Here is a 24,961-nt window from a genome sequence, read left to right as displayed (position 1 = left end):
GTTTAGTGGACTAACTTTGCACTTGAAGTATGCCCGTTCACTTACATTTTAACAGGTCTGATGCTACGGCTGTATCTAGGCTAACGGCTAACATGCTAACTATTATTTCTATGTCACTAGTCACTTGAAACAAATTTAGGACGATAGGAGACGGGTTGAAATAAACCGAAATTTCCCTTTAAGTCACTACAGTGGACCCAAGTACATCATGCCATAGTCTCGCGTGACCAGCCTCCCTTACTTTGGAAATGGAGTCTGGGGACATTCGTCTTTCGTTTTGTAATAGAAATGGGCAGGGATATCCAGATCACGTGACGTGAGGTGTGTTACATGTAACAGAGACGTTGCAGCTCTGCAATAGAGCTGAATCAAATGAAATCATATCCATTTTAATCTCTTCTTGCGATGCACTGAACACTTCCTTTTCTGTTGTACTACGGACAACAATTTGGGGAACAGTAATTTCAGTGTAGGCGGGTGTAAGGCAAAGCTAATCAGCCGTTGGTCGAGGAAGTACGGAAGGACACAGATTTGGATCCAATCACATCACTGCTGGTGGGAGCCAGTGCTAGTTCTATTACAACTTTCCTATGGGAATGTCCACAGATGACAGTCAGCCAGCGTAGTTGAAAAAATTGTATAGGAGGAGTGAAGAAAAAGGAGTTGAATGGGAGGACAGAAGGGAGGAGTAGAAAGAGGGGAGAAGTTGGTCGGTCAGAAGCAAGGTTTAACGCTTTTGCATGGCATTGAACAGTCTAAGAACATGTTAAAATATGTGAACACACTACTTTTAACAGCATTAAGAATATATTTTTTATAGTTTCACATGATATACATCAATCTTTAAATTGGTTAATATTTCTCCAGTTGATAAATTGAATTTTTTTCATGCCTAAAGAGGAATAAAACTCTTAAGAAAAAAAACTTGACTGAAGTTGTAATAATTCATGCATGAAAGGGTTAAAGCAGTTTTTTTTAAATATTATTTTTCATTAAAGTGGATCAGATGTTAAATCAACTCATCATTTTAGCACTAATTTGACTGTTACTAAATACAAATTTGTTTGAGTTGTTCCTGTGATATCCCCCCCTTTCTGATGTTTCATTGCAGCCTGTGTTACAGTTCTGACAATGTGCAGAAATCCACTACTTTTTATATGATATGATTCTGCTATGCACCTACTAGTTCACCTGATGTTAATCAGTTTATATTTTTGAAGCTACAATTAACAAAAACGTAAAAGTGAAATAAGCCTAAAGTCACAGTGAACTTGATAAATTTGCTTCTCTAACACAACTACACTGCATTTTCATAAGTATGCACAATAATATCGGCACATAATCAGTATCTGCAGATAAAGTATTTAAAATTAAATATCGGTATCGGCCCTCAATGAACATGTCTGCTGATATGAGAGGCTGAAAAGATGATGCTTTAATTATGCAACTTTATTTGGTCAAAGGTGGTCAGATTTGCTCTGGTTATGGCTGTTGTCAGGATTGTCCACGGGAGAGCACCATCATCACCGTCATCATCATCATCATCATCATCATCATCATCCAGGTCTGTTGCAGTAGGATCATTTTTTAGTTTTGAAATTTCCTTTTTATGGAGTTATTTCCAGGTCCAGATAGACAACTTAATCATAATCATAAGTCTTAATAGCCCAATCTTTCCAGGCCTTCTGTGGGACACAGTTAGAGCAGAAGGCAACATAAAAGTGAGTTACAGTGTGTAATACAGAAGCCGAAATGGACCGATAAAATAAATGTATTTATAAAAGGTATGAACATAGAGAGTAACACAAAAAAAGAAACCAAACTTAATATGAGAAGCAGAATGCTGGGGTGTGTTTTCATGATACTCTAATCACTTTACAAACAAGGATAAAAAGAAAAAAAATGAAAACAAACAAGGATAAAATAAAATAAAATACAAAAATAAATAAAAATAAAAAATCATAAAAGAGAAAAAAAACACGGGGGGGGGGGGGATAAAATAAAAATGAATGAATTAAAAAATAAATAAAATAAAATAACACACTAAATTTTAAAGTTTTGCTTGAAAATGTAAATATGGCATATTTTACATGTAACCTAAGTACTGCCCAGTGAGTGCGTACATTTTGGAAAGCATTTTATTTTACGTCTGCATCTGTCAGTGGGCAAACAGGGTAAGAGTATATGTTATTTTCACTACAGGAGAGACTCAATGTTCTCTGCAGTTAGGTGGAAAAAACATATGTGCATTTATCGGTATCAGCCAAAGTGAGTTGGAAAATATCCGCATATTGGATTAATCGTGCATCCCTATATTTTAATTTACATTTGAGGTCTTCAGCCTGCTGTCAACCTCTAATTTCCACTGATTTGAGACTCCTCCATAACATGCATTAGGTCCTGGGCAGCTGTTAGTCTGTCTACTTCGATTTGTTTTCAGTGCTGAACACACAGTGTGTCCACATCTCTCGCCAACCATAAGAAAACTTTATGTTTGTGTGCGGAGGCGGAGGTGGAGTGCAGCAGCACTGCACCACAACAGAGCAGGAGCTCAGCACATATTTATGACCCAGTAATGAAGTGGATTTATGGAGCCTCACTAGGATCAGTCAAAAGGTCACCCTGGTTTGTCGGTAAAATCCTTGAATGCTTTTCCATACCACGACCCCTCTCAGACTTTAAGTTCGCATTCATGATTGATACGCATGAGAAACCCTCTGCTGTGCGTTTGAATGTTACCATTGGGCTCCTTCTTCTCAGAGATATGACAGTTAATGTGTAGACTTTTATTAACCGTGCTCCAGGTGGGCGGCGGACAAGCTTTCCAACATATGTGCCACTGCACTGTTTCCAGCCTCACTGGATTCAGTAGCATCTAATACGAAGACAAATGTAAAGAGAAGGAAACTATGTCTCCGTGTAGGAAGCATGAGGGTTGACCTTTGGGCCTCAGTGGGTGGGATTCAATATAAAACATAATGTGAGATATGAAATATGCATGAGAAATATAACGTGCTTTATATCACACATACAGAAGCTGCTTGCAGATGTTATTCCCAGTCTTCTGACTGTAAATGTCTGCATGGTAATAACTGGGAATATTGTAATCTTTCCTGCGATTCCTTCATGCAACAGAGCTGATGAACATCGTCAATTTCAATTTGACTCATCAGCTGCGTCACCACCATGTCTAATAGGTCCTGCTCTAGGACATCTAATCACTGCTCTCATATTCATATGGCGTCACTGCATCTGGATTTATTTTACTGGAGAAGGCTACAATTAGGCTGTAATTTGTGTTTTTGTTGACACTGTGTTATTAGTTGGTTCCAAGTTTCCAAAAACTTTTTCATATTCACTTTCATATTCAGCAAAGTTATAGTAAAAAAGAGCCATAAGAATTTACACAATGTTGGATATTGGAATATTATACAATGTTGGATATCAAAATTTTATACAATGCTGGACATTGGAATTTTACAGTGTTGGATATCAGAATTTTACACACTGTTGGATATCAGAATTTTACACAATGTTGGATATCGGAATTTTACACACTGTCTGATATCGGAATTTTACACAATGTCTGATATCGGAATTTTACACAATGTTGGATATTGGAATTTTACACAATATCTGATATCGGAATTTTACACAATGTCTGATATCGGAATTTTACACAATGTTGGATATTGGAATTTTACACAATGTCTGATATCGGAATTTTACACAGTGTTGGATATTTGAATTTGACACAATGTTGGATATTTGAATTTTACACAGTGTTGGATATTTGAATTTTACACAGTGTTGGATATTGGAATTTTACACTGTCTGATATCTGAATTTTACACAATGTAGGATATCGGGATTTTAAACAATGTTGGAATTTTACACAATGTCTGATATCGGAATTTTACACAATGTTGGATATCGAGAACACACTAATAATCTGTTTTTGAAATCACATGAACTGAAATAATGGATCCAGTGGATTTTAAACGGGCTCAAGTCATGTACAAAGCAAGAAATAACTTACTACCTGGCAACATAAAATGTTCTTGGACATGGTGTAACTTAAGAGATAGATTCAATTTGAAAAAACGTTGTTTTCGCACCACTCTGAAAAGTATGTGTACATCAATTTGTGGGGTAATTTTGTGGAACGCACCGGCTTAAGAAATCAAACAGTAAATATATCAGACAGTTTAAAAAGAGGTACAAAGACAGTATTTTCACAAGGTACAGAAATGATTAAAGGGAATGTGAAGCTCACTCAAGGTGAGACTATTGTCGGTATTCTCAATTGGTATTTGTTTTATACACGGGGTAATATTGGTTCTCAGGTATTAAGAAGTGTTGTGGTGTAAATGTGTGGTTGATCGATGTGTACTTATGTAGTAGCTTGATTAGTGATGGATTAGTGTAGTTTGGGATTGGGGGATGGGGCAAGACAAGCATGTTGCTTCTTCCTACTCCTTTTCTGACATAGAAAGTTAATCTATGTTTCTCATTGTAAGTCTGTTCATGATTTATTGTTTGTCTCTGTTTTGCAGGGTTTTTTTCTACAATACGTTCTATTTTGTTTCTTTATTTTAAATGTTCGAAACAAATAAATCAAATCAGGTTTCACAAATAAATAAGTATCAGGGACCATGTGACAATGTCAACTGTCAACTGTCTGAAATCTTTTTGAAGATTGTTCCATGTCCAAGGTGCAGAGTAGGAGAATGCAGTTTTCCCAGATCTGTTAAACCCAGGGTTCATTAAAAAGCAACCACTTGGAGGAGCGTAGCCGGTAACTACCAGAGCTGACACAGAAGGGTGCAGAGGAAGGCTGGAAGTTTGCCCAATACTGCATGTTCTAAATATTAAGGAGGACGTGTCTCCTGGGTCCTCCCTGAAATCTACACCCATGGTATTAGGTCCTTGTAGACTATATTGGATTTTTATTTGAGTTGAGTTTAAGCTGACATTAGTTTCTTTCAAACATAATAGTATCTGCATCTGTGTCTGCTGATAAACAACAAGAACTTACAGCACAGAAATATCAAAGACATGTTTGAAGTCATTTAGAAAGTGTCTCCATAACATGATTCATCCCCCAGAGAGCACTGACAGGTTTATATTTAACTGTAAAATGTCACACTCATTTAAATGTTTGTGTATGTAAAAAAAAAAAAAGGAATATTGGCTGATGTACAGTGACCAGATTTTTTTTAAAACTGTCATTATTTATAGTGTGGACATGTGCACATGCACAGAAACATACACAGACCTCATACTTAATAATATAGTCACTGTTAATTATTTTTTGTCTCTTTTATCACTGTGCTCTTCTCTTTGACTTAGTCTTTGCCCGTATTTTACTGTATATGATGTGTTGAATAACTCCACACTCACTAATCTTACACTAACTGTTTTAATTCCAAAAGCCTAACCAGGGACATGGGCTGCAAATTACCCATGGCTAGAAACCTGTATGCATTTTATCTACTTTGTATTTTACATATGAAGCAGTGTCATATGCATTTGTCCTTGTCAAATAAACAAATAAAATATTTGTATGTATTAAATGGACTGCACTTGTGTAGAGCTTTTCTAGTTATCCGACCACTCAAAACACTTTTACACGACATGTCACATTCACCTATTCACACACACATTGACACACTGGTGGCCTAGGTTGCCATACAGGGTGCCACCTACTACTCTGTAACCATTCACACGCACTCACATACTGATGGAACAGCCATCGGGAGCAATTTGGGGTTCAGTATCTTGCCGAACAATACTATGACGTGGGCTTTAGGAGCCTACCTACCTCTGAGTCACAGCCACCAACAATTATGTCTGCATAAAAATGTACTATACCAGTACATCAATATCACAATATAAAACTTTTGCGTAGGGATGCACATGATTGGATATGCCGATTTATAACAACTTACTTGGCTGATAACCGATACTGTCTCTTCTGTAGTGGAATTAACATCACATTATGCATGCAAACACTTATCATGATAGCCCACCAGCAGATGGAGACATGAAATACAGAGCTTTTCAATGTAATCAAATCAAGTTTATGTACATAGCACATTTAAAAACAACTGTAGTTGACCAAAGTGCTGTACAAATTTAAAAAATGACACACAAATATATAGCAATATCACATGCATACAAATATAAAACAGAATAACACCGGTAAGAACGTATGTAAAAAAAAAAAAAAGATCATAAAATATAAAATATTAAAACCACTACAAACAACCAAAGGCCATTGAAAACATGAAGGTTTTAAGATTATTCCAGAACTTTGGAGCAGCTACCACAAAGGCACGATCTCCCTGACCCACCAGCCTGGATCGTGGGACAGTTAAAAGTAATTGTTCTGAAGATCTAAGAGGTCGGGAGCTGGAGTAGGGGCAGAGAAGTTCAGCAGTACACTGGGGTGCCAGCCCATGTATGGCTTTAAAAACAAATGAAACAAGCTAATCAACCCTGTATATAGCCAGTGCAGAGTATGTGATTTTCATTCATTGTGCAAAATAAGAAAAAGCATGTTGCTGATACCCTTAGTTAATTTTAAAGGCAATATTGGCATGAATTTTATAGCCTACATATCGCCTCCTCCTAATAAGCATAGGAACATCTTGAAAATGTATCTTCTGTGGTTTCCTATTATAATGATTACAGGTGGGGTGATAATAACACCTGGGCAGGTATTAAAAGTTGCTCTTTTTAAAAAAAAATAATAATAATTTAAGTTAATTTAAATCTGGTGTTGTTGTTTTGGAGCCTCCATACTACAGCTCACTCTGGGAAACAGCTTCAGCTTTAAATTGACCCTCATCACCCTCCATACCACACTGAGGTCTGCCACCGACAGGCACGCAGTAGCCTAATGCTCACTGTCCGTCTGTTTGTCAGTTGACTAAAGTTTGGGTACTTACGTGTCGAGGACAGCAGCACATGTGAGACAAGGAGGAGGAGGAACAAGAAGGAAAACATGCTGCTTTTCTTCCTCTCGGTCCTCTCTGAGTTTCCGGGACGTGAGGAGCAGTCAGCCCAGCAGAGGTGACCGCGCAGCTTCACTCTTCAGCGGCTGTTCTCAGATCAAATGTTGGCTCCTCTTCACACCGAGGTGTCTGCAGTCAGGCTGCTGCTGGAGGAGACACGAGGTTTGATTCCTTTTAACTCCACAGTGACTCTGCTGCTGCTGGAGCAGCGCTCAGGTTCACACTGTTTGCTCCTCCCTTGTTTTCAGCCTCATGTTATTAGTGCTGCTCGGTGTATCCCCTCCCTGACACACACACACACACACACACACAAAACTTATATGCAGCCTACTTCTCATTGTTGCATCATTTACAGCCAGATCAAGTGAGTTGATGAAGCCTAAAATAAACCCTCCATGTATGTGTGTCATTAACAGGCTACAGCTGCCATAGAAATAAAATGATTCATTTCTATCAATCATTTTATTTCTGTTACTGCTGCACTGGGGAAAAATATGTAATTAAATCACAGTTACTAATCAAAATACTGGTGTTTTTCAATACAGGGTGAGGTCAGCTGATTTGGGGACTTTTGTTAGATTACCAAGAACACCAACTTAAAATTCTGAAAACTTCCTTAAATGTTACTTTAACAAGGTATTATAGTTCTCTGCTGTATTTCTGTAAAGAAAAAAATTTGCCAAGTAAAATAATTAAAAAAGATTTGGACCTTCAAACACGTGAAGTAGCCTTGCCTCACTTTGACAGCAGTCACATTTTTTGCATAATGTTTCATATTTCTTAAGTCACACAAATACTGAACATGTCTGTAATACGACAGGGTGGCACACAATAGCATATGAGTCATGCTTTTATAAACCTGCTGGTGTCACCTCAGACAAATGTATGTACTTTAAACTAACATTTGTCTGAAAATAACAGTTTTCTGGAAACATAATTGATCTATAATTTGGAAACGGTGAAGTGTAACTATATATTTCCTCAAGTGCTGGTACATAGCAGAGTACAGTAGTGCACATTTATTCCAGTTTTATGCTACTTATACACTTCTACTCATTTTCATTAAGATTTTACAAACAAATACATGATGCAACATTAATTATTTTTATACAAATAAAAAGATGAACTACTGCTTTAAAATATTTTTTATTGCTATAGATTCAACCGTCCAATAGTTTGTAAATCAAAGACAGTTATGGGTCTAATTCAGCTTCAACTTAAAATAGCTTCTTACATTCTCTATCAATAAAGTAAGACCAGATCAGAGTCAATAATCTGAGGTAGCGGTCAGATTCTAGCTGAGAACGTGAACTGAGCTGCAGATTTTGCTGTAATATACTCAAATAAATAAATAAATACATAAATAAAAAAGTTAAATAAAATAAATAAATCAAAAAGTAGAAGCATATTTGTCATATTTAGTAGGATCATTCTGGCAAAATATTGCGTGATGACCAACTTATTATTTCCTGGATTTTGTTTTGGTCACCATAGTCCCTAGATTCTAAACACGATTCTAAATCCAGGAAATGGGATTCAAATCATAATTTTTTTCCTGGAGGAGGGTTTTTGTGCCATGTGTGTTTCTATTTCTCTAAACCAATGTTTAGACTGATGGAATAAATGTCTTGGGACCATTTAGTGTTAGCATTAGGTTAGTTTAGTCTCTGGGTTTTTAGTTAGTCTTAGTAGGTTATAGATGCTTCATGCTTTGTGTCATGTCTTGGCCCCTGTTCTCAAGCTTTCAATGGCTTGTCAGGGAGTTCCTTTCACATCTCCATCTGTTTTTGTGAATAAATTTATGAAGTAGAATGTTGATAGTTTCACTTGTAACTGTTGGAGACTATTACTGCTTTGTCTTAAGGATCTGAGAACTAGGCTACTATAAGGTATATGCTGTATAATATTCCTATAATGTTCACATTATTCGTTAAATTGTTTTCAATATTTAAACACTTTAATTAGTAAAGTTACATAAACCATCAAACAGACATGACATAATACAGACTAGTTTAACAGGTAATGTCTCCCCAGCTGATGTGTGTTGTGGCCCACATGTGTTCCTGCAGGATCTTTACAATCAGCTGATAATTGTGACATTGATTATGTATGAACTATCAATACTTCAACAAACGGTCCATCTGTGTGCAGTGTGCGGGACATCTGCCCCCCGCACTTTGGCCCTTTTCAACTATCTGACACATTTTTATTAATGTCATCACTGCCACATTGTGCACTGCGGTGAAGGCAGCTCTGCAGGTTATGTGTGTGTGTGTGTGTGTGTTTAGGGGGGGCAGCTTTGTGCGTGATGATGATGATGATGATGATGCGCGTGACGCCACGAGCAGAGGCAGATCAGCGGAGCAGACAAGGACCCGGGCTGAGGCAGCAGCAGCAGCATCCGCACCAGCAGCGCCGCCACAAAGGGAGCTCAGTGCTGGTTGAGGCTCGACTCTGTAATTCTCTTCTCCAGGGTTTGAGATGCTCCGGCTCGGCGGCAACATGCGCGGCTTCTCGGCCCTGCTCTCCGTGCTCCTCGCCGGGCTCGCGGCGGCGTCCTCGGATCTGTTTGACAACCAACTGGGCGACATCAATTACTGCAAAAAGCAATGCCAGCTCACCATCAAAAACAAAAGCCCTGCTAAAGTAAGTTATTCCTGAATGCTGTAGCGTAGGCTGCCTCTGCAGAGAGCGCATTATCAGCAGCGAGCTCATAGATACAGCTTGTCCGACATTTCAGCGCCTGCACCGACATACATACCAACACAATATATATTATGCATCGAAAAAAACTCAATATTTACATTAAATATATAACATATCTGTGTTTATGTCTGTGCGTAATGACATGGTCGCTCCGATTTTTCGCTGCATCCTCTTGGATGCTACGGCGCACAATTAGGCCGAAAGATGGATGCAGCTCATTTTCTTCTGCACCTTACAGACTCATCCAAGAAGTGAACTGCATTCAGGCAGCTCATCTCGAGATGTAGCAGCAATAAACTGCGCCAGTCACTGATTAATCCGCAATTAAGAGCTCGGCCGGGGGGCAGGCGTACATAGCGCAGCGCAGCGCAGGCAGTGGAGGATCAGTGAGACTATTGTGAGCCATGAAACAATTATCCTTTATTGGCAGTTAACGCAGCTCATCCTCCTGCTCCGACCAGGCCACACTGGACCCCGGCAGCACTGTAAATAGATGATGGCTGTGAATCACCAGGAGTTCCTGTGGTTTAGAGCCTTGCCTAGATTTCCAGTGTCGGATGTTTTTCCTCCCACCACCACCTCCTCCTCCTCCTCCTCCTCCTCTGCTGCCTTCAGGTGTGGTTCAGGCGTCCTGCAGGGCAGCAGGAGCAGAGCTGCAAAGCGGATCACAGTCACCTGCTTTGAAGACTGTGATTGGAAACGAGAGTATGTCGAGTTTAGGGTCATCACACTGGGCAGCAGCTGCAGAGATGTTGTATAAGCAGCCGCCACCAAACTATAAGACACCGTCTCATGATTTGTGATAAACACCCCGCTGTGAATAAACAGGGACACGCAGTGAAGATGATGACAAGCACAAGACTGTAATAAACCGTTCATGGTCGCGGTCAGGGAATCTCTTTGTCTCGCCTGTTCCCACAGAGGTCACAGGAGGGCGCTGTTTCCTTGCTCCAAACCGCGAGTTGAGGCATCATGACAGGAGGAAGTACAATAATGTGCATCTTCCTCTCTCCACCACCTCATTTTCCTGCACAAGTTTCATGCCACTGGCTCATTACCACGGCTTCTCCTTCTTATTGACTGTTTATGACAGGCTATAATACAACAGCTGCACCGTGTCATTAAGAGATGCCATAACCCATCAACCCGTCATATTTTTCTAACAAGGGAATCTTGAGTTTATCCAAGACGTGCAGGAGACATCTCTAATTTTGCATCTCCCTCTCTTCTTCTCTGTCTGGCTGATAGGACTCCATAATGAACGCCTGTCACCGCGGCTGTCGTCTCTACTCCATCTGCCAGTTCGTCAATGGCAACGCCGGCTTCAATACCAGCAGGGAGGAGTGTCAGGGAGGTGAGTCAGTGTGTCAGCCTGTCTGTCAGACTGTCTGTTTGGATGAGTTTGCTGGTCGTACAGTCTTGCTCAGCAGGCTGAGGCCAAAGTTTAATTTGCATAGGCCTCGATCTTTAATATGTTGCATCAAGATGAGCAGCAGTGGAACCAAATCCTCATAAAAATAAAATCTAAATCTAGTCAGTATCATTTATTTGAACCTACGTCTACTTAGTGCAGCATAATGTGCAGGTTTAGTTTCTTATTTCATTTGAACTGTGCCTAAAAATCTTGAAGGAGTGAGACCTTTGGACAAGACAAGGCTCCTTTTACCTAAACACACCAGCTCTGCTTAATATTGCAGTGTTTTCTAAAAGCTGGCAGACTCAGTGGGTATTGTCTGGGTGTTTGAGGCTATTTCGCCCTGTTTGAACTGCTATATTGGAAATCAATGATGTGATTTGCCGTCCAGACAGCAGATGCCCCGTTGCCCCCTGTTTCAATCATGGCAGCGCGGAATGAGTCGTCTCCGCGGGGGCCAACAGATACATCTCCCTTGCATCTTTATCTTTCTTCCCACATAAACAGCCTGTACCTGTTTCATGTCTTCTCATCTTCAACCCAACTGACTGTCGTGCTCCATGCCCACTCTCTTTTGTGCGTCTTCCTTTTCTTTTTGCACTCTCACCCCCCCCTCTTCTTCTCTTTGTTTTCTTACCATCATGCTTCTTCTTTCATGCCTCACAACTATCTCTCGCTCTCTCTCTCTTGCTTTCTCTCCAGCCTGCCAGGAGGCATATATTAAGCTGCTGGAGCAGGAGGCCTGCTGCACCGGCTGTGCCAGCCAACCCTCTGAACCTGAGATCAAGAGGAGGAAGGTGAGAAAGGCAGCGCTGCAGTCAATGGCTGCGCACACAAACACTGCAAATGCAGCCAAAGTGACTTAAAACACCACTAAGAACATGAGTGTGCACACAGTTTACTGCAGCACATACACTCTCAGCACATACTTCTCCTTGTAAGAGTGTCTTGCTCTCTCCTCTGCAGCTCAGGGCCATGACTCTCCGCCCAAAGCCCCCCTCTGTGATGGAGGCCGTGTCCAGCTGGTGCAACGACATCGTCAGCTCCGCCCAGAGCTTCATCTCCTCCACCTGGACCTTCTACCTGCAGGCTGATGATGGCAAGGTTGTGGTTTTTCAGGTAAGTCTTACTCATAGATAAATGATCAAAGTTACATGTTCATATTTTCTATTCTCTGTTAACAGTTTGTGTGACCTGATGGTGTTTTAAGCTCAACTCAGTTCCTAAAACTTTTCAGATGTTTTTAGATATGTTTTTTTTGTTGTTGTTGTATTTCTGGTTAGGGTGTAACGACACAATAGTCTAGATCAATATAATGAATCAATGATCCACTATTATTGAATAAGAGAGACGACTTCTTGCTCTGTATATACAAATGTCGATCAAAATCCGTCAGGTGCTCGTGGACACTGGGAAACATTAGGATGCACAGGAAGACAATCCAGGCACTCCAAAAATATAGAGAAACAAGGAAGGAAATATTAAAAAGCCTTTATTGTGATAGCTAAATCATTCTTCTTCGTCTTCGTCAGGGCTTTCAAAACATACAACACAGGTATGGCCCCACATATATAGTGGCCAGAACCAATCAGAGGCCACCACATGACCCATATATTGGCACGGCAGGTGAAACAAATAGACAATAATGAAAAAATAAGTTAATAAAATACAGAGTGACGTGAGGTAAGATAACCAGGAAAAATAAATTTAGATATATATACACCTATTTTAACCCACAGGCTGTGAAGTGTATATCCAGATATAATATCATTGATGCAAAGTGCAAATATCGGTTCATGTCATTATCTTAAAGATGCGGCTTAGCGCCAGGCAGATAATGGAAAGCAGCCAGGAAAGAGACAGTGAGGATATCGACTGATGTTGTCTCATACTGATCGCAGGCCTGTGAATCAAATTAAATCCAAATTGCACTGTGACAGACTTTGTGATATCAGCAAATATCGTACTGTCCAAGGAATCAATATAATATTGTATTGTGATGAAACTATTGATTTACACCCCTAATTTCTGCTATCAGCGGTTTGTTTTAGTAATAATTCATGAAAAGCTTCCCTCCTTTGGCTGAACTTAAAATGAAAACAAACTCCACCTCCACTGATCTAAAGTTAATTCCCAAAAAGTCAAGAAAATGGGTCGACAAATGATGAAAACGCAGCAAAGTCAACTGCTAACATTGAGTCCTCCTCCTGTTTTGGTTGAAGTCCATCCAACACATTTAATACCAAATCTTGTCATAAAACAAAAGCAAAGAGAGACACAATACATGAGTTTACACTGTGCTTGTGTGAATATGTGTATTTTTTTATTTTATTTTATTTATTTATTTTACAGTGTTTGTCGATGTTGCGTGAATCAGAATTCATTTAAGAGTCACATGTTGTAGCAAGGATTCAACCTGTTTTAATTTTAGCTGCAGGGCTGCAACATTTCACCTCATTACTCTGAATATCTGCGCTGACAGCAGAGTTGGATCTTTAAGTGTTTGGCTGCAAAAGACACAGACAGATGAACATTGTATTACGGCCCACTGAGTCATGACGGTGGAAAATTATAAGATTAATATCTACAAAGCTTTTTCATGTCGTGTGTTTTATGCTGGAGGTTAAAAGCAAGCAAGTAGACCTTTATAGATTATGAGCTGAGCTAACCTCTGCTTCCTGTTAAGATAGTGAAATATATCCTCTCAGCTATCCTCTGCCGTAGAGCTTGGGTCACTGCCAAAACAACTCACAGCCCATTTCAGAGTCGGTGCATCTGTGAAGGTTGAGTGAGCAAGGGCACACAGCGGGGCGGGGACAAGGTGGCTGAATCCGAAGGGCTGCAAACTATTTTTTCAGCACTTTAATTGTTTATAAATGTCCTTTTAAATTATGTCACTTCCTTCAGCGCCATGCATATTTGATAACCGGCAGGGCTAGCTCGCCTCAGGACGGAAACTCGCTGCAAGATTTAGAAGAGAGTGGACTGCACTAAAAGAATAAAGTTCTGGTTGTGACAAATAAATATTCAGAAGTTATTTCTGGGAGTTTGAAAAGATGAAGCGAGTGGAGCTGCCAGACTTGCTGTTCAAGATTACCCTCGCAGAGGGGGTTATATTTTGGCCCTGTTGGTTTGTCTGTTTGTTGAATAACTCAAAAAGTGGTTGAAAGTTTTGGCAGTAATTGCTTTTTGGTGCAGATCAAGGATTTGCATTGTCACAACTGATGAACTACGTACCGCTTTAAAAATCTGTGTGTATTTTCATGCAGATTTGGATCCAGAATAAACATTTCTTCACATTTTCTATTATTGAAATAGCAAATTCAGAGGTTTTTGCAGCCTTGGCAGAAGTCAGACTTGAACGTATTGTTAAGGTCAATAGTCAACCACCTATACATTAAAGCTATAATAAGATTTGGTTTGTCTAACCGCCAGACTCCCCAACCATATCCTCCAAAAACTGGTCAGAAACCTGCATCCCTGTCAGGGGTTTTCCCATTTGTGACTTTGATGGCATTTTTAGCTCCATAATTAAAGGGCTCAATGGGAAATGACAGTATTTATGCACCGTAACCCATACAGAAGGGCTACTGTATAACAGAGGAGCCTTTTATGTGCCGAAATTCACTATTAGGTACGAGAAGCTGTGTGCAGACTGGGCTCTGAGGCACCACCTCATATGGAGATACAGCAGCCAGCCACAGAACATGAAATTACCAGCATTTCTTTCGGACGTGGTGATGGATGTTTGCTCTTTATGGAAGTGACATGCAGGCTGCAGCGGCGAGGGGAAGCCAGGCTCCACGGGGCTGTGAGAAGACTATCAGGCCTGTGTTTAGTGGGCAGCTGGCAAACCGCCACCAAGCTGACAGATTGACTCTCCGAGTGTTGAAACAACAGAAAAAGTCCAGCTAAATTGAGGGACAGCACAGGAGGGGAAACAAGCCACCGCTGTCCGCCATATAAATTATGTGGATCTCTACAATGAGCCGACTGTCTTTAAGCATCCATCTGTGCGCGCATGTGTGTTTGCGTGACCTCAAGTTGTGAGAATAACTAGTTGTGTGCATCATAAAAACAAACAGTGGCAGCAGTTAGTTCGGATTATAAGGGTGGAGTAAGTCACTTTTAGGTCACAGCTGGGGTTTGTCTCCTGCAGAAGGAGAAAATAAAGAAAACTTGTAATTTTGAGGAAACAGCCTTTTACGTTAGTCATTCCCTCCTCACCAGCCCCTTGTTATTTTGACAAATCAGCCCGTGATAGTGCGATGGAGTGCGAGTGTTTGGGACAAAATGAGTCGATTAAAGACTTCCTCCAACTGAGCCGTGGTTCTGTTAGCGAGCTGGCCTGCAGAACAAATTGAACTCGGCGTAAGGCTGAATACAAAGAGAGAAGTCCCTACCCCATTTCTTCTTGACAATTGCATTAGTCATTCTGCCCGAATGAATTTTAAAGAAACAAAAAACCCTGAGCAGAGTGGAGAGAGAAATAACAGTGTTTGAAGGAAGCGTGACTTTGAGTTATGAGGCTGCGCCGAAAAGGAAGTCAGTGTACTTTCTCATCTTAGTTTACTCATCTAAGCACAAGACACAGAAAGGGACTTAAGCATGAACAATACATATGGTATGTGAGGCACATTCATGATTTACGGTATTGTGGTCTGTTTATTAAGGTCTGTGTTTGACCTCCCTACCATGTCTGTTGCTTTCATCCATAGGCCCATTAGTTAATCCTGAAGATATGAACTTTAAAAAGGGCTCAGTAATATCCTTAAACAACTGGGAATTGTAGTTTTTAGTCAGTGTTAGCCAAACACTAACACGGTGCATAATAAATGGTGCATTTCTTGGGGGCATTCTCAGAAGCGAATTAATACATGTTTGGTGCACTAGTGAGCATTTATGGCTGCAGGAACATGTGTGTGGGACGATAAACTACAGAGGCCATGTTCATCTTAAAGCTGGGGTAGGCAGAAATCTGGATAAAGAAAAAAAAAATAAACAGCAGAATTTAAAAATACACCCTCCTACTGCAGCTCTACCTCTGCCACCAGGCATGGCCATGAGCATATGCAGACGGTACATACAGTAACCCAGTGTTCCCCATACCCCGTACTTAGCCATACATGAATTTATTTTATCTTGTTTCATTGTAGAGTTGCGCTCACTGCATTCGCTCAGCCCCTGTTTGCCTCGCTATCGTTCTTTCTTTCTTTTAATCAGACCACAAATGAGACAATAATTAGCTAGCTAGCCACCCCACAGTCCCTCCACCTCGCTCCCCGCCGCCATGGACTGTTTCACAGGGAGGGGAGTTAGCAGCAGCTCTGAGAAGAACCCTCGGTTTGTGGCTGTAGTGGCTCGCATTCGCTCAGCGCAAACCTTTAGCACTCACAGTGGACTGGTAGCCAGCATTAGCGCCAGTTCTTACCGGTGTTATGGCAGCAACAGAAAGTTTGCCCTAGAGCTGGGGTTTGGACTGGCTGATTTCAGGTTGCTGCAGCTGCTGACTGGGGATCCATCTCTGGAGCTGCTGTGAGCTCTGCTCCTGGTGAGGTGGGGGACACACTCTGATTCAAGGCTCTAGCTAATGTTAGCTACATAAACAAAAACATGAAGCCGCATTGTGGGCCTTTGGCTCTGGTTAGCAGAAGGCTAAACTATTAGAAATATTTCTCTCCATCTCTGAAATGTTTCGCCAATGTTGGTAAGTGTTTTATTGCGTTTATTGTCAGACTCTCTTCAAGACTCTCTTTTTGGATTGCTTTACAGTGAAGGCAGTTGTTGCTGATGTTGAAATATTATCTTTCTCTGCCGGGTTCTCCACTATTAAATCAGGCTTTCATCTAAGGGACATGCATGTGCATCTGTATTTGTAGAACAGCCAATAGGAACACTCTCTCTGAAATGCCTTGTGATTGGCCAAAGTCAGGGGCTGTATTTCCTAAAGCCTGAAAACGAAGCTAAGACGAGGTGCAGAGGTCTACTCTAGTTTTCTCTCAGTCCAACTGAATAACAATATGATCAAAGCTGATTATGGGATTTTTGCCCAATGATACCAGAATAAAACTGCCTACCCCAGCTTTAATAAACAGTGGCGTTCTATGGAATAGAGGGAGAAGCTACGTCACATTTTTAATACTTAACACTTGTTAGCAGGATCAATTTGTTATTGATTTTTGTCGTTTCATGAGTAAGAGAATAAGCTCCAGAATTTCCCCAGACTTGTCTTTTAATCCCAAAGTATTTAACTTTCATTCTGAAGTGTTAAAACCCTGTAACACATCATTTCACGTCATTTTATACATTTTCTGTGACTTTGAAATTTCGCACCCAATGGAAATATAAAAAGAAGTGTTACAGGAATACGCAGTCCTCAAAATAATAATCAGTTGCTCACCCCGTGTTACATTGAATTCATGAAGAAAACTTTTCTCGCATGCCTCTACGGTGAACAAAGAATCCAAAAAAGGATAAAGATCTTGATGAATTGAAGTAAAAGGACAACGTGTTCATGAACAACAAAACTATGTCAAAACATCCATTTACAAACTCCCACTGGAGTATAATCAAAGTCTCTTTTATCCAGTCGTATGCTCAGTACTTCCCAAAAAATGCAGTTTGTTTTGATATAGTTTTGCTGTTGTTCATCAAAACAAGTTTTTGGATTCTTCTTCCATAGTGTAGGCATGTGAGGGAAAACAGTTTCCCTCATTAACTGAATATAACACAGGGTGAGTAATTGATATATGAACGATCACTCTGTGGTTTAAGTACTCCTGTAATTGACCACATGGGGGTGCTGTAATCAAAGTTAAGGCCATTATTTTGATACCATTCGTCCAATTTACTGGAAATATTTCCCCAAGGTTTATTTGCTTGATGATTAATTTGCATCAAACTTAATGCACAGCCAGAGGGGCTTCAGCTACACTTTGTAATCACTTACCCCCCTCTGTATGGAGGGATATTTAATATGTAGGAGGCAGTGTTGTAATTTTGTTTTTTGTTCCATGTTTATATTCATTTGTGGAGCCTCAAAAACAGATTTTATTCAGTTCCAAAATGAACACAATAAGAGAAGTGAAAGTCTAACTGTATCCACCACTGCTCAGCCTAAAACCCTGTCTCTCTCTTTCTTCTTTCTCGTCTCTTTTTCTGTGAGCCAGAGCACCTTTTGCTTTCCCCCTCTCATAATGCGTGACAGATGCAGATCAGGCTCGGCTCGTTCCGATGGTTAGATCTCTTCAGGCTGCAGCCAATGAGAATGAACCCCCTCACGTCTCCGCAAACCTTCACACTGCTGCTGCATCTGGTTTCAATGCACTCTGTCACAAAACGCTGCTCGCTAGGGGTAATAAACCCAGTTGTGAAATAACTTTTTCAACAGAGGAGATTTGAAGCCTTTTGGGAGGCAAACTAACCCGCCATGTCTACACGGTTGACTACAGTATGTTGTTTTGTTATTCTGGACAAGTGATTAAAATCATTCTGTGGAAAACAGATCAATCATTTCCTAAGTAAAGTAATGAAAATGAATGAAACTGCAAATTAATTCTGCTACTTTCACATTATAGCGTAAGACACAGCAAGAGGTTTCAAAGTTCATTGATCCACTTAGTGTCAGAATCGATAACTACTGGGTGGTTGATGCTGCTGCAGTGGGATATACTGTACTGCTCTAAATACAAGCGTGTGTGTGTTGTTGCTGAGGCCAGCAATAGTATTGTTACAAGCAGAGGGAGGGTCAGCAGTGGGGAACCAAAAATCCTCTTTTAATGAGTTCTCCAGGGGGAACCAGAAACACTGTGCACATAATAAAACACACAACAGTGCAAATACTGACAGCAGGCTGTGCGTTATGTGTGTAGCAGTTGTTTTGAAAGCCATTTTTCAGAGGTGTTGTCCCAGTTCAAGGGGTTTTAACTAAACTGGTTTGAGTAGGTGAGGAAGACACAGACAGCCAGATAAATTGAGCAGGCAAGAAAAAGGGATGGAAGTCATTAGTTTCAGGGCTGTTTGATTAAGTTATGCAACACATTTAATGGTTAAAGTTATTAATCATTTTGCTTGTGTTCAGATTATGATTCAGGAGACATTTTTATCACTGAACAGAGGAGTAAATTCAGATGGTGACCTCATAAAACAATACGGTGAAAATATTTCAAACTGCAACACTCTTATTTTAAAACCAGAATAATTCCTGTAACTGATGGTGATCTGTTGACCCATTTTAATTAAACTGTGACACCATGAAGGCACGATGATGAGTGGATTAGACATGGAAAAATTCTGGCAACAAAGTGACATTCAATATTATTGACTGAGAGAGATTTTATATTTTATTCATTTCTTTTTATTTTATGTAGAGATTTTATATTTTAGATAATTGTATATAGGGATTTTATATTTTATTTATTTTATTTTATATAGAGATTTTATGTTTTATTTATTTTTTTTAATTTTATGTAGAGATTTTATATTTTATTTTATTATATATATATTTTTTTACATTTTATAGATATTTTATATAAGGATTTTATATTTTGTTTATTTATTTTTTTTAATTTTATATGGAGATTTTATATTTTAGATAGAGAATTTTTATTTTATTCTTTTTAAAATTTTATATATAGATGTTATATCTTAGATAGAGATTTTATATAGAGATTTTAAGCAATAATGTTCCAAAATATGAGTTGATATAAATTATTTTCTTTATTGAATCCAACTTATTTTTGTCCAGATATTTAGTAAGATTGTATCAATTTCATCCAGATAATTAGTAAATCTAAAAAAAAAAATATTTGGCAAGCTGTTTCCTCCTTCCTCCAGTCTTTATGCTAAGCTAGGCTAATTGCCTCAGGCTCTGGCTCCATAGTTACCACACAGACATGAAAGTAAATATCTAACTATCCCTTTAATGCTTAATGTTGAGTTTAGCTACATTTGGAAATGTAAAAATTAAATCTTGCCTTTTCTCGTGTCTCATTGTGGATTCATCTCCTGAGGTGTTTCTCTCAGTTCATTTGAGCTTCCCAGCCAACTATTCTTAGTTGGAGCTCCTCTGTGGTCTGACCTCACAGTGTTAAACAGACCCTTAGATGTGCTGCTGGATTACTGTGGTATAATTGCTGCCACAATGGCTGAGTGTCTGTGTTGTTTTTTTTCTCCTCAGAGCCAGCCAGAGATGGAGTACTCCCTGCCCGAGCTGCAGGCTCCTCGATCCAACGTGGCGGATAAACCCTGGCCTCAGGTCCACTCTCACACCCAGAGACCCCATGGTGAGCACAAAAACACACACATTTATTTATGTGCAGCAGCACATGCAGGTTGCTACAACATTCTCTCATAAGCATCCAACTGAAATCGTCTTTGTTGTTTGTTTTCAATGACTTGTTTGTTAGGTGTGAGGGGACATGGCGAGAGGGGAGCATCCAAAGCAGGAGGCAAAGGGAAGCACCCAGTCCAGCACGCAGACGACCCCACCGCTGAGCACGACTTCCTCGGCTGCATGTCAAGGTGAGCCGGAGCTTGAGTTACCCTGCTGAGACTTAAAGGCTTAAATGAGAGAACTAATGTTTTTACATAAAATATACTTATTAGTAGTGCCAGTCATTTCGTAATGAAAACACAGTTTGATTTCCAGTTTACTGTCAGCATGGAAATCAACTTGTAGAGACTTTAAACGTTCTTGACCGAACTAATAGCTAATCCATCACACTTAAACAGTTTTATAATTGTCAGACTTGTGATATGCAGTGTGTGCTTTTCAAGTCAGTCTACGCTCTAATTAACTGCCTTACCATGTGATGATGTTGTAACGTCGACAAAAATAGATAGATGTGATGGATTAAGATGCAGGCGCTGAGATGGATTATCTAACTCAGTGGTTCTCCAACTTTTTACACCACGTACCACCTTAGAAAATATTAGGCTCTCTAAGTACCAACACTAAGACAGACAGCCCAGCCTATTCAGCGACACACAGTTCATGCATAAGGCAAGTTTATTCCCTCACCTTTAGTGCTATATCGTAGGCAGCTGGACATGCCTGCTTCATTTCAGAACTGAAGAAGCCTCTTGGATGAGAGGTGAAACGTTCTCAAGAACTCAAGCAAGTCCAGTTGCCTACGATACAGCACTTAAGATGACCATGACCTGGATGACTGAGAATCTTCACCAACTTCACCCTCTAATGTTTGTCTCCTTCTTTTCTTTCGTTCTGCAGACGTTCAGGCCTTCCGCGGTGGATTTTAGCGGCCTGTCTCTTCCTGTCTATTATGGTCATGTTGTGGCTCAGCTGTGCCAGCCTCGTCACCGCACCAGAGCAGCACATCAAGACGCAGGTACACACTAACACACACACAGAAAAATACCTATGACTTCATAAGCTTAAGTCTCGCTCACAAATTTAAGGGCTCTCTGTCTGCAGCTGTTTGGTGACTCAGCATACTTGGCCGTGCACTCTGAGTGTGAAAGTCAAGACGAGGTGGAGAGAAGCATTTTAAGTGAACTTCTTTGTGTTTTTTCAGCTGAGCATCAACGGAGATAAAGAGTTTCTGGATAACGCCCACAAAGTCAACCCGTACCACCTGAGTCCTGTGATCGCCGTCGCCATGAAACAATCGGAGGAGAGCCAGGAGGCAGGGCCGCTGCCGGTCAAAGTCGACCTCAACAAAACCTGCGTTTAGAAAAGGACCAACGGGAGAGCTGCTGTCTTGTTTCCCAGGGTAACCATGTCTGAAATCCGCGGCCCGTCGGTACAAGGGGTGAAACAAACACATCACAGGACTCAACCAGTCACCAGAATTTTTAAAAAACCCATATTTTTAAGAGCATGGCACCCTCCCGTCATTTAAAATTATGAAACATCTAGCTTGGTCTTGTTGGTCTGATGGCATTTCATTTCCTTGTACAGCCCAGATTTCTTCAAGTCCATCCTCAGATTATCTTTAACGATCAGCCTGCTCATTGCTTATTGATAAGTGAGTGCTCTTGTCTCTGAGCCATGCTGGAGACAAGCAGGGAGGATGGATCGCAGCCGAAAGCTTTCATATCGTTTTTCATGTCTAGCGTGGACCAGAGAAGACAAACGCCCAGATTCATTGTAGATTTAATTTTGCCTCGTTCTCACAGAGAGTTTGGATTAATTGATGGGTTGCTGAGAGCGAAAAGTGAAAGAGAGGAAAGGAAGATGAATAGAAGGTGGGCTGAATACTTTGAGAGCGCTCCTGTGAGCTCTGCAGGAAGGATTAGAGATTTAAAATCATATTTTCCCCCCTCACAACGTAAAACAATTCTCCCCAAGTTCGGAGAAACGAAGACATTCTTACTCCAAAAACTAAAATAGCGTCTTCTGTCACCTTATTTCTCTGTGTGTTTGTGTATGTTTGGATATGTCTGGATGTGTGTGTACATCAACAGCACACTAATAATAAAAACTGGTAGGTTTCAAACTGGACTGAAAACTGGACGCTCTGTCAAAAACAAAAACTTTATTTATTTTCTACTCTATTTATTCAGCGTCATCATCATGAGTTAACTGTTAAATAGTGTTATTGAAGTGCCATGTACAGTTAGTTCATCATACAAATGTAATTGCTCTGTATGTAAAAATACATCCGATTGGGAAGAGACACATAGAGGGGAGACTGCACCTATTACTGTATTATTATTCTCATCATATTATTGCTCTTATATCACTTCAAGAGTTCTTAGCTGTTATATGTGCCATGTGCTTTCTAATAGCTGACTATTTTGTATGTCCTAGGAGCACACACTGAAGGATAACCTCTGTAACAATGTGTAATGCAAAAGCTTTTAACATAGACCGTTATTATTGAACAGAGTTGCACAGTCTTAGAGAAGATTTTTTCTGTTTTCCTCTCAGTGCTTTTTGATGTCCTGTAACGCTCTCTTTTCATCCAGGCTGCGTAGACAATAAACCGTGCATGCAAGTGACGCTTTGATAGTTTAGCTTAACCGCCCGCCATTGTCAGTATGGCAAGACTCTACTGTAGACTTGTGATTTTTGTGTTACTATTTACTGTAAACATTGAATAGAATGTGTAATTATGGACGACGGCATCCTCGTGATTTTACGGGAAGGACTCTTAATTAAAAAGCCATTCAATCGATTTCCGTGCCGGTTCAGACTGAAGGTATACATCACGAGGAGTATGATATGGATTTCAAACTGTATTGTTTCCTTTTTACTGGTCTGTTTATTTTCAATGAAATGAAACTGACAACATGATGAAATAAAGTGTTTTCATTGTAAATAAATTAATGTGTCATGTTTTTTTTGTTTTTTTTAGATTTACATTTACAAGAAGAACAAAATTGAGTGTAGCGTTAGTTCAGGCAGGACACGATGTCAAGCTCAGCTCACATCCCAGCTACATCAGCTGATCTCAAACAGCCCAATCAACTGATGGAGCAGCTGATTGATGGAAGGGAGTCAGCTGATAGATCACATGATTCCTTTCTTTGCAACCAATTGGTGAATCTTATTCAGGGAACCCTGTTTAAACTGCTCTGGCCTGCCTACTGCTGTGGCCACCCCAGCTCCTCCTTTTCATGCTGAGTCTCATCAATGTCATCTCTGTTAGTCATCGATTCTTGCTCTGTTCCTTTCCAGGAGGGTCTTTGCTGCTGCTCTCCCTGCCTTAGGCTTTCCATGTAGGCGCATGGAAGGGCAGGGAGGTTTGCTCTCTCTACCTCAGGCTTTCCTCATTTGCAAGTGGAAGGGCAGACAGGAAAGGCAGAGAGACCCTAGAACAGAGCCATATATAAGCCAAATATAGTACTGCAAATGGAAATAAAGTTTTCTTTGACTAAAGTGTTCCTGACTGAACTTAACTAGAGACCATCTTGTGACACAGGGGTGTAAGTTTCATGTCAACATTAGGAAGGATTTGGTTTATGCACAAGCTTGTGCCTCATCAGCATCAAGTTATGGTGTAAATGTCTTTAATTATGTCAAAATAAAAGTCTTCTGCTACTTTCAGGTTTTTAATTGTGGGGGGAAATGCATGTTCTAAATTTAAGGTGGGACGTGTCCCCTCTGTCCCTCCTGAAATCTACACCTATGTGTGATGAGATGACTCCAGCCATAATACAGTGATCTGTGACTTAGATTGAATGTGGCACAGGGCTGTAAAGTGGGGCCTCTAATGGCCTCTTCCCTACTTCTTACCATCTTACTTATGACTCTATGGCTTGAATCACACCTATCTTCTAGCTCGGCCTACATTGTGATGTGAGCGACACATCTTTAAAGATACAAGAGACAGGGGCATAAAGTTGGGTGGCCAGTGTCCCCTACAATGGTATCATACTGACAAAATCTGTCCACAGACAGGCAGACAAACAAACATATATAAAGACCTTGCAAAATACTCCTCTGTGGTAGTTGTGGTCCAATAGGTATCACCAGGATTTTGCTATGATAACACACATTTGTGTTATGGATCACTGCCCATTTATCATGTTGATCTGTTCTGTATGACATCTATTGCACGTCTGTCCATCCTTGAAGAGGGATCCCTCCTCAGTTGCTCTTCCTGAGGTTCCTACCATTTTTTTTCCCGTTGAAGGATTTTTTTTTTGGAGAGTTTTTCCTTATCCGCTGCAAGGGTCCAAAGGACAGAGGGATGCCGTATGCTGTAAAGCCTTTGAGGCAAATTGTAATTTGTGATATTGGGCTTTATAAATAAAATTGAATTGACATGCACACAACTCACAAGGTGAAACAGCCATCGTGACATTGATGCTGTTGGTAGAATATAACTAAATAGATGGTTTACATGGTATACTG

At 40.2% G+C, this 24,961-nt stretch overlaps 2 protein-coding genes across 3 annotated transcripts in view; one reads left to right on the top strand and one right to left on the bottom strand.

The window, feature by feature from the left end:
- Positions 1-7,238, bottom strand: part of crlf1b (cytokine receptor-like factor 1b) — a 20,729-nt gene extending 13,491 nt beyond the window's left edge. For both annotated transcript variants that reach the window (XM_050055368.1, XM_050055367.1), the window contains exon 1: positions 6,954-7,238. In XM_050055368.1, coding sequence (XP_049911325.1) covers positions 6,954-7,011 — 58 coding nt within the window. In that variant the 5' untranslated portion in view covers positions 7,012-7,238. The remainder of the gene's footprint in view (positions 1-6,953) is intronic.
- A 2,117-nt stretch (positions 7,239-9,355) lies between these two features.
- tmem59l (transmembrane protein 59-like) lies at positions 9,356-23,423 on the top strand. Its single transcript, XM_050055369.1, has 8 exons — positions 9,356-9,665; positions 10,974-11,079; positions 11,842-11,936; positions 12,106-12,258; positions 20,318-20,423; positions 20,547-20,661; positions 21,371-21,488; positions 21,675-23,423. Exons 1-8 carry the CDS (start codon positions 9,501-9,503, stop codon positions 21,831-21,833), a joined length of 1,017 nt encoding a protein of 338 aa, XP_049911326.1. The 5' UTR covers positions 9,356-9,500; the 3' UTR covers positions 21,834-23,423.
- Positions 23,424-24,961: the final 1,538 nt, after the last annotated feature.

This window comes from Epinephelus moara, chromosome 10 (genome assembly GCF_006386435.1).
Source record: "Epinephelus moara isolate mb chromosome 10, YSFRI_EMoa_1.0, whole genome shotgun sequence".
In the NCBI taxonomy this organism is placed as follows: Eukaryota; Metazoa; Chordata; class Actinopteri; order Perciformes; family Serranidae; genus Epinephelus; species Epinephelus moara.
The sequence above is the reverse complement of the archived record's forward strand: the minus strand, read 5'-3'. Positions and strand labels throughout refer to the sequence as shown.

Coding starts and splice junctions, on each gene's coding strand:
- tmem59l (XM_050055369.1), top strand. CDS start 9,501: ATGCTCCGGCTCGGCGGCAACATGCGCGGCTTCTCGGCCCTGCTCTCC. Junction 9,666..10,973: donor AAAACAAAAGCCCTGCTAAA/GTAAGTTATTCC, acceptor TCTGGCTGATAG/GACTCCATAATGAACGCCTG. Junction 20,424..20,546: donor TCACACCCAGAGACCCCATG/GTGAGCACAAAA, acceptor CTTGTTTGTTAG/GTGTGAGGGGACATGGCGAG.